General features: G+C 44.9%; 1 protein-coding gene across 1 annotated transcript; it reads right to left on the reverse strand.

The window, feature by feature from the left end:
* Positions 1 to 371: 371 nt before the first annotated feature.
* Positions 372 to 15,539, reverse strand: LOC310951849 (leucine-rich repeat neuronal protein 1; the record flags this gene model as incomplete). Its single annotated transcript, XM_083920289.1, has 13 exons — positions 15,504 to 15,539; positions 9,491 to 9,637; positions 9,266 to 9,411; positions 9,079 to 9,180; positions 8,304 to 8,488; positions 5,979 to 6,221; positions 5,775 to 5,897; positions 5,396 to 5,518; positions 4,138 to 4,552; positions 2,948 to 3,080; positions 2,695 to 2,870; positions 1,472 to 1,630; positions 372 to 881 (listed from the first exon to the last, which is right to left on the reverse strand). Exons 2-13 carry the CDS (start codon positions 9,570 to 9,572, stop codon positions 372 to 374), a joined length of 2,397 nt encoding a protein of 798 aa, XP_083776415.1. The 5' UTR covers positions 9,573 to 9,637; positions 15,504 to 15,539.
* Positions 15,540 to 17,497: the final 1,958 nt, after the last annotated feature.

Here is a 17,497-nt window from a genome sequence, read left to right on the forward strand (position 1 = left end):
TATTTGTCTCTCAGGCTCCTCCCCTCTCTCCCAAGCCCCTCCCCCTCTCTCAGGTGTTTCTGCCCTTCTGTTTGTCTCTCAGGCTCCTCCCCATCTCCCAGGCTCCTCCCCCCTCTCTCAGGTGTTTCTGCCCTTCTGTTTGTCTCTCAGGCTCCTCCCCCTCTCTCCCAGGTGGTTTTCTACCCTTCTGTTTGTCTGTCAGGCTCCTCCCCCTCTCTCTCAGGTGTTTTTCTGCCCTTCTGTTTGTCTGTCAGGCTCCTCACTGACTCCTGTAAACTCTCTCTCTCTTTGCTGGTAACCTTTATCCGGTTTCTCTCCGTCCCTCCGTTAACTGTCTTTAACGTCTTTCGGCGCCCTCCCGCCTCCTCCGGCTACCACATGTACGTCTTCGTGGTGTCGATCTGACTCCCCCCGGCCTCCTCCGCCCTCTCCCCTGCCTCCCTCTCCTCCTCCTCCTTGTCCTCCTTGTCCTTCTCGGCCTCGCTCTCCCACAGCGTGATGAGCGGCGGGTACAGCTCGTTCAGGGGGATGGAGGTGGCGTGCTGCATGTACTTCTTCAGCGAGTGCCCGCAGGACTTGTGCTGCTGCACGCGGCGGCCCATGTAGAACACCAGCAGCGCCATGATGGACAGGGCAAACATGGAGCCCATGACGGCTGCCAACGCCACGCTGCTGCGCCGCGTCGCCACCAGCTCCACCGAGAAGCCCGTCTCCTTAGTGGTGACGTTCAGACAGGAAGTGTGGACGGGGGAGGAAGAGGGGGAGGAGGAGGAGGAGAAGGGGAAGGGGAAGGGAGGGGAGGAGTAGACGGTGAGGCAGACGTGGTACTCTGTGGCGGGGAGGAGGTGCGTCAGGTTGTACTCCTGGACGTCCACCGGGACCTGAGGGGGAGGACGGGGGAGACAGACGGGGGAGAGAGCAGTGTTTTAATCATTCATAGTTCAGTCAGGCCCCTCCCCCTCTCTCTCAGGTGTTTCTTCCCGTCTGTTTGTCTGTCAGGCTCCTCTCCCTCTCTCTCTCAGGTGTTTCTGCCCTTCTGTTTGTCTGTCAGGCTCCTCCCCCTCTCTCTCAGGTGTTTCTGCCCTTCTGTTTGTCTGTCAGGCTCCTCCCTCTCTCTCTCTCAGGTGTTTCTACCCTTCGGTTTGTCTGTCAGGCTCCTCCCCCTCTCTCTCAGGTGTTTCTGCCCTTCTGTTTGTCTCTCAGGCTCCTCCACCTCTCTCTCAGGTGTTTCTGCCCTTCTGTTTGTCTGTCAGGCTCCTCCTTCTCTCTCTCTCAGGTGTTTCTACCCTTTGGTTTGTCTGTCAGGCTCCTCCCCCTCTCTCTCAGGTGTTTCTGCCCTTCTGTTTGTCTCTCAGGCTCCTCCCCCCTCTCTCAGGTGTTTCTGCCCTTCTGTTTGTCTCTCAGGCCCCTCCCCCTCTATCTTAGTGTTTGTTAACAGACAGGTGTAGCGTCAGAGGGTGGGTGTGGTCACCTTGGCGGTGTAGCTGATCTGAGGGTTGTCGATGTGCACGGTGGCGCTGGTCCAGCGGGTCAGAGGGAGGGGAGCGTCCGGCTGGTTCTGACCCACGGACGAAGCTGCGCCGCTGGGAAACAACTTCCACTCCAACACCACCGACTGGGCGTGCACCACCTGCACAGGAAACAGGAAACAGGAAACAGGAGAGAGGAAACAGGAAACAGGAAACAGGAGACAGGAGACAGGAAACAGGAGACAGGAAAAAGGAAACAGAAGAGAGGAAACAGGAAACAGGAGACAGGAAACAGGAAACAGGAGACAGGAAACAGGAGACAGGAAACAGGAGACAGGAAACAGGAAACAGGAGACATGAAACAGGAAACAGAAGACGGGAGACAGGAAACAGGAGACATGAGACAGGAGACAGGAGACAGGAAACAAGAGAGAGGAAACAGGAAACATGAAACATGAAACAGGAAACAGGAGACAGGAAACAGGAAACAGGAGACAAGAGAGAGGAAACAGGAAACATGAAACATGAAACAGGAAACAGGAAACAGGAGACAGGAAACAGAAGACAGGAAAGAGGAGACAGGAAACAGGAAACAGGAGACAGAAAACGCGAAATAGGAGACAGGAGACAGGAAACAGGAGACAGGAAACAGGAAACAGGAGACAGGAAACATGAGACAGGAAACAGGAAACAGGAAACATGAGACAGGAAACAGGAAACAGGAAACAGGAGAGAGGAGACAGGAAACAGGAGACAGGAAACAGGAGGAAGGAAAGAGGAAACAGGAAACAGGAGGAAGGAAACAGGAAACAGGAAACAGGAGGAAGGAAACAGGAAACAGGAGACAGGAAACAGGAAACAGGAGACAGGAGACAGGAAACAGGAGAGAGGAAACAGGAAACAGGAGACAGGAAACAGGAAACAGGAGAAAGGAAACAGGAAACAGGAGACAGGAAACAGGAAACAGGAAACATGAGACAGGAAACAGGAAACAGGAAACATGAGACAGGAAACAGGAAACAGGAAACAGGAGAGAGGAAACAGGAAACATGAGACAGGAAACAGGAGACAGGAAACAGGAGAGAGGAAACAGGAAACAAGTGAGAGGAAACAGGAGACAGGAAACAGGAGACATGAGACAGGAAACAGGAAACAGTCATTAGAGCTTCATAAAATAAAACACACATGACAGCAGATTATTAAAGCGATAAAAAAATGGCGGTACCTTCGCCAGCACCACCAGAGAGGCTGCGGCGCCGGACGAGTTCCCCGGCCACGGCTGCTCTCTGCCGGGCTCGCCGCCCCACTGGCTCCTCCCACCTGACCCCTGAGAGTCCACGAACACGGAGACGCTCTTGGTGTCGGCACCCTCCATGTTCCACGCCACACACGTGTACACACCTGAGAGAGAGACGCACAGGTGTCAAACGTCTGTGTCATGAATCGTCACCAGGACAGAGGATGGGGCGCACACCGACCTGCGTCTGACGCCTCGGCGTGCTCGATGACCAGCGCCCCGGGCTCCAACACACGGTGCTTCTTCTTCTTCTTCCTGCTCAGGCCACGCCCCTCCTCTGATATGATTGGTTCAGCCACCGCCTCCGAGCTCATCTGGCCAGGTGAGACAGCGACAAGGAAACTGTTACTGTGATATTTAAATGTTTTTATTCTAAGGTCACAACTTCAATAAAATAAATAATAAAATAATAATAATAAATAAATTATAAAAAGTATTTTTAATAAGACAAATACATCCCAAAGTGTGATATAATAATATTAAATAATATTAATATTTATAATGATGACAATAATATATAAATAAAACTGACAATAAAACAAAATAAATAGAATAAATTGATTAATATTTCAAGTTTATGACTACTTTATATTTCAAATTTGATAAAAACTGATTCATAAAATAAAAACAATAATAAATGAATTAAAAAAGCAAATTTTAAAAATGCAAATACATCTAATCAAAGTGTAATATAATAACAATAATATTAATATTTATGATGACAATAATATATAAATAAAACTAACTAAATAAAAAAATAATAAATTAATTATGAATTCCGAGTTTATAACCACCACATCTTTCTAATTTGGTAACATTTTATTCTTAAATAATTATAATAAAAAGAATAATAAAAAGCTTATTTCAATAATGCAAATACATCTCAAAGTGTAATATAATAAAATTCATATTAATATAAAATATAAATGTTATTTTTAAATACACAAAAATATAAATATAATAAATTAATGAATAATTTAAGTTAATAATTAAAAATTATTTATTTATTTATTTGATTAAAACAATTGATACAAAAATAATAACAATTATAAATAAAAAATAAATATATAATAGAAATCATATTTTAATAATACAAATACATCTCAAAGTCTGATATAATAAAATATAATAAAAATGTATATTTAAATGTAAATATAATAAAATTAATTAATTAATAATTTCAAGTTAATGAATACTTTATCTTTATAATTAGATTAAAACACACACACACAGACACAGACACACACACACACACACACACACACACACACACACACACACACACACACACACACACACACACACACACACACACACACACACACACACACACACACACACACACACACACACACACACTCACACACACACCTTGTCTCCAGTGGGCGTTACCCAGTAAAACTGGGGGGCGGGGTCGGCATCGGCCCAGCACTCCAGTGTGATTGGCTGCCCGGCGCTGACGTTCATGGCGGGCGGGAAGGCGTGAGGAGAGATGTGAGGCAGGCAGCTGTTGGCCCCGCCCCCGCCCCACCCGGCCCCCACCACCTCCTGCAGCTCCCGACCAATCAGGTGCGGCGGGGAGGCGCAGAGGGTGATGGAGGACTCCAGCAGCTTGAGGTGCGATTGGTTGCCCAGGTGCGGTCCCCAGGAGGACAGGCAGTCGCAGCGCAGAGGGTTGGAGTGCAGCGACACCTCCTCCAGGGACGCCAGCGAGGACAGCAGCTCGCCGGACACCAGGCCCAGCTGGTTACTGTGCACCAGGAGCGCCCGCAGGGACGGCAGCTCGCTGAGCGCCGGGGGCGAGACACAAGAGAAGAAGAAGAAAGGAACAGCCAATCACATTACAGCAAACGATCACAAAAAAGACAGACAGAGAGAGAAAGACAGACACACACAGACCCACAGACAGACACACAGACACACACACACACAGATAGACCGACAGTTAGAGAGAGAGAGAGACACACACACACACACACACATGCACAGACCGACAGACACACACACACACACACACACATGCACAGACCGACAGACACACACAGACAGACAGACAGACACATACACACAGACACACACACGCACACACAGACACACAGACACACACACACACGCACACACAGACACACACACACACGCACACACAGACACGCACACACACACAGACACACACACAGACAGACAGACAGACATGAAGACAGAGACACACAAACACACACACACACACAGACAGACAGACACACAGACACACACACACAGACACACACACACGCACACACAGACACACACACACACACACACAGACACACACACACACACACACACACACAGACATACACACAGACACACAGACAGACATGAAGACAGAGACACACACACACACAGACACAAACACACACACACACACACACACACACACAGAGACAAACACACACACAGACACACACACACACACAGACAGACAGACATGCAGACAGACAGACACACACACACACACACACACAAACACACACACACACACACAGACAGACACACACACAGACACACACACACACACACACACACAGACACAGACACAAACACACACACACACACACACACACACACACACACACACACAGACAGGTACCTGAAGGCCTGCGGGTCGATGTAGGACAGCTGTGGGTTGCTGCAGATCTCCACTTTGGCGATTTCTGGAAGGTTCTGGAAAGATCCTCGCTCCACCATCAGCAGCTCCTCCATGTTGTTCAGACTGGAACACAAACACCATTTTATTTATTAATATTATTATTATTAATATTATTATTATTATTATTATAACAGGACAGAGGGGGGGGGGGGGCAACATGCAGCAAAGGGCCGCAGGTGGGAATCGAACCCGCGCTGTTGCGTCGAGGGCGTGAAAAACCGAGGATGTCAATATTAATCCGTATTTTTAGGTGAATATAAATATCAGGTGATCAGTATTAAAGGACTCTGATCGGGACATCTTGAGTCCTCAGACCGACCTGAGCTCCTCCAGGTGCTGAAGGTTCTGGAAATCTCCCTGCTGGACTCGGCGGATCGGGTTCCTGTTCAGGTCCAGGAACTTCAGGTTCGGGAGCACGCTCAGAGCGTCCCGGGGTACAGACCTGCGGAGAGAACCGCAGTCACATCAGCCCGTGCTCCAGCCGGAGCTGGTCAAAGTGCACTGCACCGGCGGGCGCGCTCACCTCAGCCGGTTGTCGTAGAAGGAGAGGCTCTCCAGGTAGTCGAGGCCCAGGAAGGCGGCGGAGGGGACGGAGGCCAGACCCATCCCAGCCAGCACCAGGCTGTGGAGGCGGGACAGAGGGAGGAAGTTCTTCTCCTCCAGACCCAGGATGGGGTTCTCCCCGATCATCAGGATCTCCAGGGATGGCAGGGAATCGAACCAGCGGCTGTCGATGGCCACCAGTCGGTTGGAATTCAAGTGGAGCCTACAGGACCAAGCAGAGGGCACTGCGTCAGACACTTTTACCCTTTTAGGAGGTTCTAATGATCATTTAAGTGGTTCTATGCGACCTTAAGGTAATTTCTCTGGTCACAAAGAAGGTTCTAGGGACGTGGTTCTAGAGATCTTGTCCCGTGGTCACTGAGGTGGATCTAAGGATCCTATGTCAAGGGCCCTTTGGGTAAGTGGAATACTAGGGGGCTCTTGAGGTCTTTTAGGGGTTCCTCTACTATTTGAGGGAGTTCTAGAGGTACTGGGAGGGTACCAAGGGTCCTTGTGGATGTTTAGGTGGTCTTAATAGCCTTTCAAAGGGTTCTGCTTGTCACTGAGGAGGTTCTAGTGCTCATCTAGGTAGTTGTGGTGGTATTTAAGGAAGTCTTGTGGTCATTTGAACCTCTAGCATTCCTTTAGGAGGTTCTATCGATCATTTAAGTGGTTCTATTTGAACTTAAGGTCATTTCTCTGGTCACAGAGAAGGTTCTGGGGATGTGGTTCTAGAGATCTTTTAAGAGATCCTATGGCCCCTGAGGATCCTATGTCAAGGGCCCTTTGGGACAGTGGAATTCTAGGGGGCTCTTGAGGTCTTTTAGGGGTTACTCTACTATTTGAGGGAGTTCTAGTGGTACTGGGAGGGTACCAAGGGTCCTTGTGGATGTTTAGGTGGTTTTAATAGCCATTCAGGGGGTTCTAGTCACTGAGGAGGTTCTAGTGCTCATCTAGGTAGTTTAGGTGGTATTAAAGGAAGTCCTGTGGTCATTTGAACCTCTATCATTCCTTTAGGAGGTTCTAGCGATCATTTAAGTGGTTCTATTTGACCTTAAGGTAATTTCCTGGTCACAGAGAAGGTTCTAGGGACGTGGTTCTAGAGATCTTTTAAGAGATCCCATGGCCACTGATCCTGTGTCAAGGGCCCTTTGGGACAGTGGAATTCTAGGGGGCTCTTGAGGTCTTTTAGGGGGTTCTTCTACTAATTGAGGGAGTTCTAGAGGTAATGGGAGGGTACTCAGGGTCCTTGTGGATGTTTAGGTGTTCTTAATAGCCTTTCAAATGGTTCTCGTTGACACCGAGGAGGTTCTGGTGCTCATGTAGGTAGTTTAGGTGGTATTTAAGGAAGTCTTGTGGTCATTTGAACCTCTAGCATTCCTTTAGGAGGTTCTTTCGATCATTAAAGAGGTTCTGTGTGACATTAAGGTTTTCTTTTCTGGCCACAGAGACGGTTCTAGGGTTCTTGTGAGTGGTTCCAGAGATCTTATAAGAGGTTCCTGTAGGCCTTTAGGTAGATCTAAGGCCCCTGTAGCTTTCTGTGACCCTTTTATTGAGGAGGTTCTAGAGGTTACTTGGGGACCTTTAGTTTGCTCTAGTGGACGTTGAGGTGGTCTCAAGTCGTTCTAGTGGTTGCTGATGGTGTTCTAGAGGTCGTTTAGGTGGTTCTTGTGGTATTTCAATATGTCTTGTGGTCATTAGAACCTCAAGCGTCGGTGTTTGTGGTCATTGAAGAGATTATATGGGTCCTATCGGGGGTTCTAGTGATCCTTTAAGAGGTTATACTGTCTATGACCTTAAGGTAGTTTGTTGTTCACCAATGAAGTTCTGCAGTTCATGTGAGTGGTTCTACAAATACTTTAAGAGGTTCTATGGTCATTGAGGTGGATCTAAGGCTTCTGGGATTTTCAAGGGTCTTTTCGGAGACTCTAGTGGTAACTTAGGGGCCTCTTGAGACCCTTTAGGTGGTTCCTTTGGTCCTGGTCTTCAAAGTTATTTTAGTGGTTACTGAGTAGGTTCTAGGGGCCAATATGGTGTTTGTAGTGATATCTTAGGATGTCTTAGAACGCCAGAGTTTAGGCGATTCTAGTGATCTCTAGAAAGAACTTTTAGGAGGTTCTATAGATCTTTTAGGATCGTATGGTGGTCATTTGGAAGGATCTAGTGTTCCTGTAGGAGGTCCTGGTGGTCATTGACAAAGTTCTAGTGGTTCTGTATGTAGAACTTGTGGTCCTGCAAGATTCAGGTGGTTCTAATGGTCAGAGCAAGAACGAGAACATGATGATGAAGGAGAAGCGGGTCTTACCGCAGCAGGTTGGTAAGTCCAGCAAAAGCTTTGGACCCGATTGAGGAAATGCGGTTGTGGTTGATGTAGAGCTCCTCCAGACTGGACAGGTTCCTCAGACTGAAGTCCTCCAGCTCCTCAATGAGGTTCTCCTCCAGGTACAGAGTCACCAACCGGTCCAGAGTGGACAGACCCATAGAGCTCACCTGCACACAGAGGAACAGAACCACAGTTCTTCCTTGAGCTTTGAGCAGAAGGACATCGCAAACACAAACATCGCCTTTCGACCGCCAGGGAACGGGTTCTTGAGCCTGTTCTGATCAGAATCATTAGAACCGTGGTGCCGTCGGAAGAAACCAGCCCGTGTTTCCATAAGTTTTGCACAGAACCATTGTAGTCAAGGACGGGTCAGCAGCGGAGGGCGGCCACAGAATGCACGCCACCGGTGTCGTCACGGTTGAACCACTTTAAACTTAAAAAAACGCTATTTTCCGGTTCCAATGTGGAACCGTCTCTCAGGTTCTGAACCAAGTTGTTTTTGGCGCCGAACAGTTCAAAAATCTGGTGCGAGAGCCAAAATGGTTGAGCTAATGTGGCTAATTCAGTTTACGTCAGCCAGGTGGACGTACGCCCCTCCCCCCAACGTCACATACATGCCCTTTTTTGGTCAGAGGAAATGAGGCGGAGACAAAGTCTGACAAGATGGCGACTCCCGTAGGCGAGGACGACTGGATCACGTTGAGAGAACGGACCCTGAAGGAGACGCTAGGTCCGTTTTTTTAAATTGATTCCAAACCTGTGTGAAGTGGTTCTGGGACAGGTCCAGTTCCGTCAGGTTGCTGAGACTCTGCAGTTCTGTGGTGATGGACGAGATGTTGTTACTCTGCAGCAGCAGCACCTGAAACACGCCGACAGCACGTTTAAGCCACGCTCACTTTCAGTCCACGGGTTCATTAGGACGGCGTTACACGGCGAGACGTCACCTGCGTGTCGTGGGAAACGTTGGCTGGAACTCCGCGCACGTGCAGCTCGTTGCAGTCCACCGTCCGGGCCTGGTGGTACACGGACTGTGGCGTGTACCAGGGCCGCGTCTCACACACGCACTGCAGAGGACACAGCGCAGCGCCACCTACGGGACACAACACACACCTCAGCGTTCACCTGCACCTCCACCTGTGTCCACCTGCTGTTTGTGTGACTGGCTTTACCTTGACTGGCCCCGCCCACTCCGGCACACACTGATGATGTCACCAGAGAGAGGAGGAGGGAGAAAAGGACTGCAAATCCCATGATGCACTGGGGGCGGCAACCGTGGCAACAGCTGGGGGTCAGAGGAGGCGTGGTCACATCTACAGCTAGAAGGAAACACACAGGAAGTGATGTCATCATATAATATTTTTACTTTTGACCATTTCTGACTTTATCATCTGGATTTCCAGGTTTAACGGTCGGTATGAGGGTTAAGTTAAGACGACTAAAGGTGACGGTTAAGTTTAGACACTAAAGGAGACGTTTAAGTTTAGACGACTAAAGGAGACGGTTAAGTGTAGACGACTAAAGGTGACGGTTAAGTTTAGACGACAAAAGGTGACGGTTAAGTTTAGACGACTAAAGGTGACGGTTAAGTTTAGACGACAAAAGGTGACGGTTAAGTTTAGACGACAAAAGGTGACGGTTAAGTTTAGACGACTAAAGGAGACGGTTAAGTTTAGACGACTAAAGGTGACGGTTAAGTTTAGACGACAAAAGGTGACGGTTAAGTTTAGACGACTAAAGGTGACGGTTAAGTTTAGACGACAAAAGGTGACGGTTAAGTTTAGACGACTAAAGGTGACGGTTAAGTTTAGACGACTAAAGGTGACGGTTAAGTTTAGACGACTAAAGGAGACGGTTAAGTTTAGACGACTAAAGGTGACGGTTAAGTTTAGACGACTAAAGGTGACGGTTAAGTTTAGACAACTAAAGGTGATCGTTAAGTTTAGACGACTAAAGGAGACACACACACACACACACACACACACACACACAGCAGGAAACGGGGACATCTTGCCTCTGCTGCCATGGCAACCAGCCAGGAAGTGACCTCAGAGCTGCTCTGTGATTGGTCCATTCATAAATGTACATTTTACATTATTTGATCTCGATGGAAAAATTATTTAAACTCTTTTTATTTTTCAAAATAAAATCCTTATTTTAGTACAAATGTTTAATGAACTCAAATGTGATATTTGGTGTCAAGAGCCCTGTGAATATAATGTATATATCATTATTATTACATGTTTTATTATTATTATTGTTATTGTTATTATTATTAATATCATCATATGTGAGATCATGTGTGGGTTGTCAGAGTAAAGCGAGCCGTTCTCATGTTGTGTGAGTAAAGTGTGTGTGTGTGTGTGTGTGTGTGTGTGTGTGTGTGTGTGTGTGTGTGTGTGTGTGTGTGTGTGTGTGTGTGTGTGTGTGTGTGTGTGTGTGTGTGTGTGTGTGACTAAAGTGTGTCAGTGAGTGAAGCAGCTGCAGACGGACGTCAGGTCACAGGGAAATAATCCACCTGCTGTTCTCTCCTGAGGAGCGTGCACGAGTCCACCAGTGTGCACGAGTCCACCAGCGTGCACGAGTCCACCAGCGTGCAGGAGTCCACCAGCGTGCACGAGTCTACCAGCGTGCACGAGTCCACCAGCGTGCACGTGTACACCAGCGTGCACGTGGCTGCAGACAAAAACATCCAGCTTCCCCCAAAGCATCATGGGAAACTTACAGTCTGACAGCTGCAGAGGTCCAGAACCACTTCCTGTCTGGATTCAAACTACAGCTATGAAGAGCACACTTAACGGTCACCTTTAGTGGTCTAAACTTAACCATTACCTTTAGTCGTCTAAACTAACCGTCTCCTTTAGTGGTCTAAACTTAACCATTACCTTTAGTCGTCTAAACTAACCGTCTCCTTTAGTCGTCTACACTTAACCGTCTCCTTTAGTGTCTAAACTTAACCATCACCTTTAGTCGTCTAAACTTAACCGTCTCCTTTAGTCGACTAAACTTAACCGTCACCTTTAGTCGTCTAAACTTAACCGTCTCCTTTAGTCGTCTAAACTTAACCGTCTCCTTTAGTCGTCTAAACTTAACCGTCACCTTTAGTGTCTAAACTTAACCGTCTCCTTTAGTGGTCTAAACTTAACCGTCACCTTTAGTGTCTAAACTTAACCATCTCCTTTTGTTGTCTAAACTTAACCTCTGTCCTCTCTGGATGTTATTTTAGTTTGGAGTTTTCCCAGATTGACCCTGAACGCAGCACGGGGACAGATCGTGTGAACCTCCTCCCTGCTGTTGTTAAACAGACTGGAGGTCCCTGAACGCAGCACGGGGACAGATCGTGTGAACCTCCTCCCTGCTGTTGTTAAACAGACTGAAGGTCCCTGAACGCAGCACAGGGACAGATCGTGTGAACCTCCTCCCTGCTGTTGTTAAACAGACTGAAGGTCCCTGAACGCAGCACGGGGACAGATCGTGTGAACCTCCTCCCTGCTGTTGTAAAACAGACTGGAGGTCCCTGAACGCACCATCTGCTGCTGCTGCTGATGGAATATTGATGAGTTGACATTAATAATTTAACGAGCGGCTCGTTAAGTGTCCTGCTGGAGACGCTGTGATTGGAGGAGAGCTGGGTAATTACATCTCAACACACACACACACACAAACACACACACACACACACACACACACACACACACACACACACACACACACACACACACACACACACACACAGTTACAGCTGAAGCCGGATTTTAAAGAAAGGACCTTTTAATAATGATTTATTTGATTTATTCAATAATGTTTGTAACTTTGTGCTTTATGAATAAAATTTATTATAATTAATTTCCGGCGCCCAAAAATGAGTCTTTGTTATTGACTCATTGTATTGATCTGTATTAATCTTTGTTGTCGACTCACGACTCGTGTTAAAATCTGAATCTCGGTCCGAAAACATTTGAAAGTTGAAACAGAAACGATGAAATCATTAAAGTAGCGAAACAGGAAGTAGCTGTTCTGTCGTAGTTTTACTTTACTTAGCTTTTATTTTATTAATGAATCAATAATTTTTTTATACCAGGCTAGTTTTTATTCTATTGGAGGTTAAAGTTTATGAATAATTAGGGGCGTGGCCTCTTGAGTGACAGCTAGCCTCTGGCCCTCACTTCTCCTCGGAGGCTAGTTAGCATCATTAGCATGCTAACTCTGTCATCTCGACCTCGACTGTGGTCATTCGTGTGGTGGTGTTTCCATAGTAACAAGATGGCTTAGGAACACACCGTGTTAGCGTTAGCTCTGTTATGCTAATTAAATAGACGCACTAGCACTATAACTTGCGGTATAAGTTAGCCTTAACTATCTATGACACAGACACTAGATGCTAATCTGTAGCAGCGGGAGGATTGGGGCCGTGACGCTGTTTTCTTCGCTAGAGACACAAAATGGCTCCCGTTCCCTCTCGTCCCAGGAAAAGATCTCAACATTGAGTCCCCCTCCTGTTTATCTAGCAGCGTGTTCTGTTAGCCACTTTAGCTCGCGAAGGGTGGAGCTAATGTGGCTAATTTAGTAAACGTCAGCCAGGTGGACGTCTCTCCCTCCCCCCAACGTCACATACATGCCCTTTTTTGGTCAGAGGAAATGAGGCGAAGGCTGACAAGATGGAGACTCCAGTAGGCGAGGACCATTGGATCAAGTTGAAAGAACGGACTTCGACGGAGACGCTACGTTTGTTTTTGATACTCAACGCCATCCACACTCAACGCCATCAACACCGTCAATACGTATCCTGTTGCAGTGACAGGAAGTTAACAAGGACCCAATACTGTTGCCTAGCAATTAGGTCCATAGGAACGATGGAGTCATCTGTGGGCGGAGCTTGGTAGTTGTTTAGCATCTGATCGGACAAACAAAAACACAAACGTGACTGACCGCCGTCTCACCTCCACCTGTCTCTCTCTCTCTCTCCTGATTGGTCGAGAGCTTCGTGTTGTGATCCTTTCATTCATGAATCCTGTTTTATTAATTATGACATCATCGCCTCTCCCTCAGCTCTGATTGGACGCCGGCCGGTGTCAGGTGACGCTTAAAGATGAACCAGTGATTACATAAAGCAGAGAGGCTGTTGCCGTGGAAACCTCCTGAATATGAAACAAACTGAAGTGAAGAAACTCGGTGACCTACTTCACTTTGTTACACAACGCCTCCTGTGATCCGCTGCACGCCGCCGCCGTCTCGCTCGCAGGAACTTCCTGTGAAAAGGCTTTCAGCTTGACGCCGTCAACAGTCAACGCCGTCAACACTCAACGCCATCGACACTCAACGCCATCAACACTCAACGCCATCGACACTCAACGCCATCAACACTCAGCGCCATCAACACTCAACGCCATCAACACTCAACGCCATCGACACTCAACGCCATCAGCACTCAACGTCATCAACACTCTAGTCTACGCCATAGTCACTCAACGCCATCAGACACCCAACACAGTCAACACTCAACGCCATCGACACTCAACGCCATCAACACTCAACGCCATCAACACTCAACATCGTCAACACTCAACACTCAACGCCATCGACACTCAACACCATCGAGACTCAACGCCATCAACGCTTGACGCCGTCCACACTCAACACACAGTTACGGAGTAGCGACACATTTTACTGTGAAAGTGACATTAAATAAAAAATAAAGCAGAAACTAAACTTGTTTGTGTAGTTTTTGTTTAGAGGCTTTTATTTTGACGGTGGTTTGATGTAAAGTGTTGCTGTAACGTTACTCTGGTCGTTCCAATGCTAACTGTGTTAGCTACAAGCTAACATCAGGGAAAGCTGTGAACTTGGTTTATGTTGTTCATTTAACTTGTTTGATTCTTTAGTTTTTTTTAGTTTTTTAGTTTTTTAAGAAGCTTTTATTGATAATAATTGATGATAGAAAGTGTTGCTATAACGTTAGCTACTCCACAGTCAGTCACCGCTAACTAGCTACATGTAGCTACATGCTAACATCAGGGAAAGATGCATCTTGTTTAATTTCTTCACATTCTCAGATTGTATCCTTGCTGGAAAATGATAGAATTTGTGTTTATGTGATTTAGAAACGTTTATTAGTTTGTACGGTAAAACGTTTTGCTATACCTTTACTCCAGCCTTTCTGCTAGCTAAGATAAATGCAGCTACATGCTAACGTTAGGGAAAGATGCATCTTGGTTGATGTTAATTTAACTTGTTTGATTCTGTAGTTTTTAGTTAAGAAGCCTTTATTGGTAAAATTTGATGATAGAAAGTGTTGCTATAACGTTAGCTACTCCACAGTCATAACTGCTAACTAAGCTACATGCAGCTACATGCTAACGTTGTGGAGGTGGCGCTATAATTGTTTGTTTGTATCACGTTTACAGCTACAGCAGTTTGTCGAGTGACAGGAAAATAATTCACTAGTGGATAGCAAACAGAAAAAGCATCAATAAGAAACAATAAACTGTAGAAAAATATAAAAAATATGAACAATATAAACACAGGGAAATATAAAATAACATATAATATTAAATATATAGCACACAACATATGTTGTATTATTCATATTTAGTTAATAATGTAATTTTTCAAGTCAAAGGTGTTTTATATCAAATAAAGTGAAAATCTTTGACATTTAAAGACTTAAATCACATTTTACAGAACAAACGAACATTCACCAGATTAATGATTATGGAAATAATCTGTAGTTGCAGCTTTGTTGTGTTAATGGTCATTATTATTAATATTATTATTATTATTATTGTTATTAAAGTGACGAAAGCAGAAAACAGAAAAACAAACAGAAATCACGTTTTTTAAAGTGTCAAATTAAATAAATCAAATTAAAATGGTGAGTTTGTCTTTAAACACTTTATCTATACTCAACATCCCACAATATCTTTATATATGTTTATATATATTATAATAAATATAAATATATATATAAATAATATTCCAGTGAACATCAACACAAACTTGAATCCTGCAGCTGGATGATGCGTTCAGGGACAGTCGGATTTCTGACCTTCCTCCAGTACATTTAATATTTACTGTTTTTAATATTTTTATTGTTTTTATTTTTATTATTAATAATAATATAAGTGTGTGTGTGCGCGCGCGCGTGTGTGTGTGTGCGTGCTGGAGGACAGACGCCCATCTTCTCACCTTGTTTCTCCTCCTGCTCCGCTGCTCCGAGCCGCAGCGGGACCACAGGCCGGGCAGAGACCCGCACAGTCCGGCAGAGACCCGCAGAGTCCGGCAGAGACCCGCACAGTCCGGCAGAGACCCGCACAGTCCAGAGGAGACCCGCACAGTCCAGAGGAGTCCGGCAGAGACCCGCACAGTCCGGCAGAGACCCGCAGAGACCGGCAGAGACCCGAGGAGTCGGGCAGAGGTGGAGGGTCTCTGGTTTCTTCAGGGTCTGTGCTTTTATCTCCCTCTCTCTCTCTCTCTCTCCCCCCCCCCCCCCAGCCACTGTGGTTATTAGGCCACAGGATGATCGACCAATCAGAGAGCTCGGATGCTGCAGAGGTGACGTAATGCTCCAGATTCTCCTGATGACGCGTCTCAACTTCCGCTCCATCTTTTTATTTATTTATTTATATAAATATAAATAAAAAATATGAAACTATAAAATATGAAACTATAAAAATATTAAACTATTAAAAAATTAAACTATAAAAATATGAAACTATACAAATATTAATAAATAATATATTAAATTATAAAAATATTAAATTATAAAAATATTAAATTATAAAAATATGAAACTATAAAAATATTAAACTATAAAAATATTAAATTTCTAAACTGTTAATCTAAAAAAATATGAAAATACAAAACTGAAAAACTGTAAAATATAGAAAATATAAAACCACAAAACAAAACAAGTGTAAAAACAGTAAAACCAAACCTTTTCTTCTGCGATATTATTTTAAGTTTATTATTATAAGTTTTGTTTAAATAATATAATATATTAATAATATAAAGAAACTAACGTTCACTCGAGGTTGATGACGTCATCGTCTTAATCAAATATAACGTTTACTGTTGAAATCAAAGTCAAACAGAAATCAACACGTTTTTAACAGAAAGACAAAGGTAAAAGAAACTAAATGACTTCATTAAAGAGTGTTTGTTTGCGTCTGAACGACTGTTTCATTTATTTCATTTTCTGTTTTCTTATAATAAAAATAAATGACATAATTTATTTATTAAAAATTAATGTTTGATACTAAATATAAACTTCAGCTTTCGTGAGGTGAAAAATATTTAGGTTGGATTTGAGAGACGGGTCACACACACACACACACACACACACACACACACACACACACACACACACACACACACACACACACACACACACACACACACACACGTAAACTCCTGCTCAGTAAAAACAATCCTGTTGCCTCTGAAATCCAGCTTAGTTTGGATTAATACTGAAGTAAACATTAATTCTGTGTGTGTGTGTGTGTGTGTGTGTGTGTGTTAGAGAGTGTGTGTGTGTGTGTGGTCAGGTGTCTCTCTGTTCTCCCAGGGTCCCTGAACTACACACAGCTGTAGAACAAATATAATTATTTATATTGTTTGTTTTAATCATTTAAATCAGAGGAAGCCACGCCCACTTCTGTACGACAGGAGCCCATCCCCATTCTCAGGGCGTCACATACGCGTCACAAATCACCTTTTCTCGTGACGTCGACACTTTTCTCTAAAAATCACTGAACATGATGCACAAAATATTTAAAAATGTGTGTTTTGAGGAGCAGATTTTGTGTTTAAATGTGATTCAAATACGTCAAATTAATTTAATAAATAATAATAATAAAACGTTGGTCATAAAGAAGCTTTCCTCACATTAAACGCGGCTGAATTTGCTTTACAGAAAAGAAAAAACACATTTAACCATAAAAGACAGAAAGTGAAAAATAAACAATAATTAATAAAATAACGTCGATAATAAAACAAACGAGACGACGTCAGAGAAGAAAAGAGAAATGAGTCAGCTGCAGTTTCCTGTTAGTGTTTGTTATTATGTCACTGCTGAGTGTGTGTGTGTGTATGTGAGTGAGTGAGAGTGTGTGTGTGTGTGTGTGTGAGTGAATGTGAGAGTGTGTTATTGATCAGTATCAGATCATCAGTGATGTCACAGA

The sequence above is a fragment of the Echiichthys vipera genome (assembly GCF_963691815.1).
Source record: "Echiichthys vipera genome assembly, chromosome: 9".
In the NCBI taxonomy this organism is placed as follows: Eukaryota; Metazoa; Chordata; class Actinopteri; order Perciformes; family Trachinidae; genus Echiichthys; species Echiichthys vipera.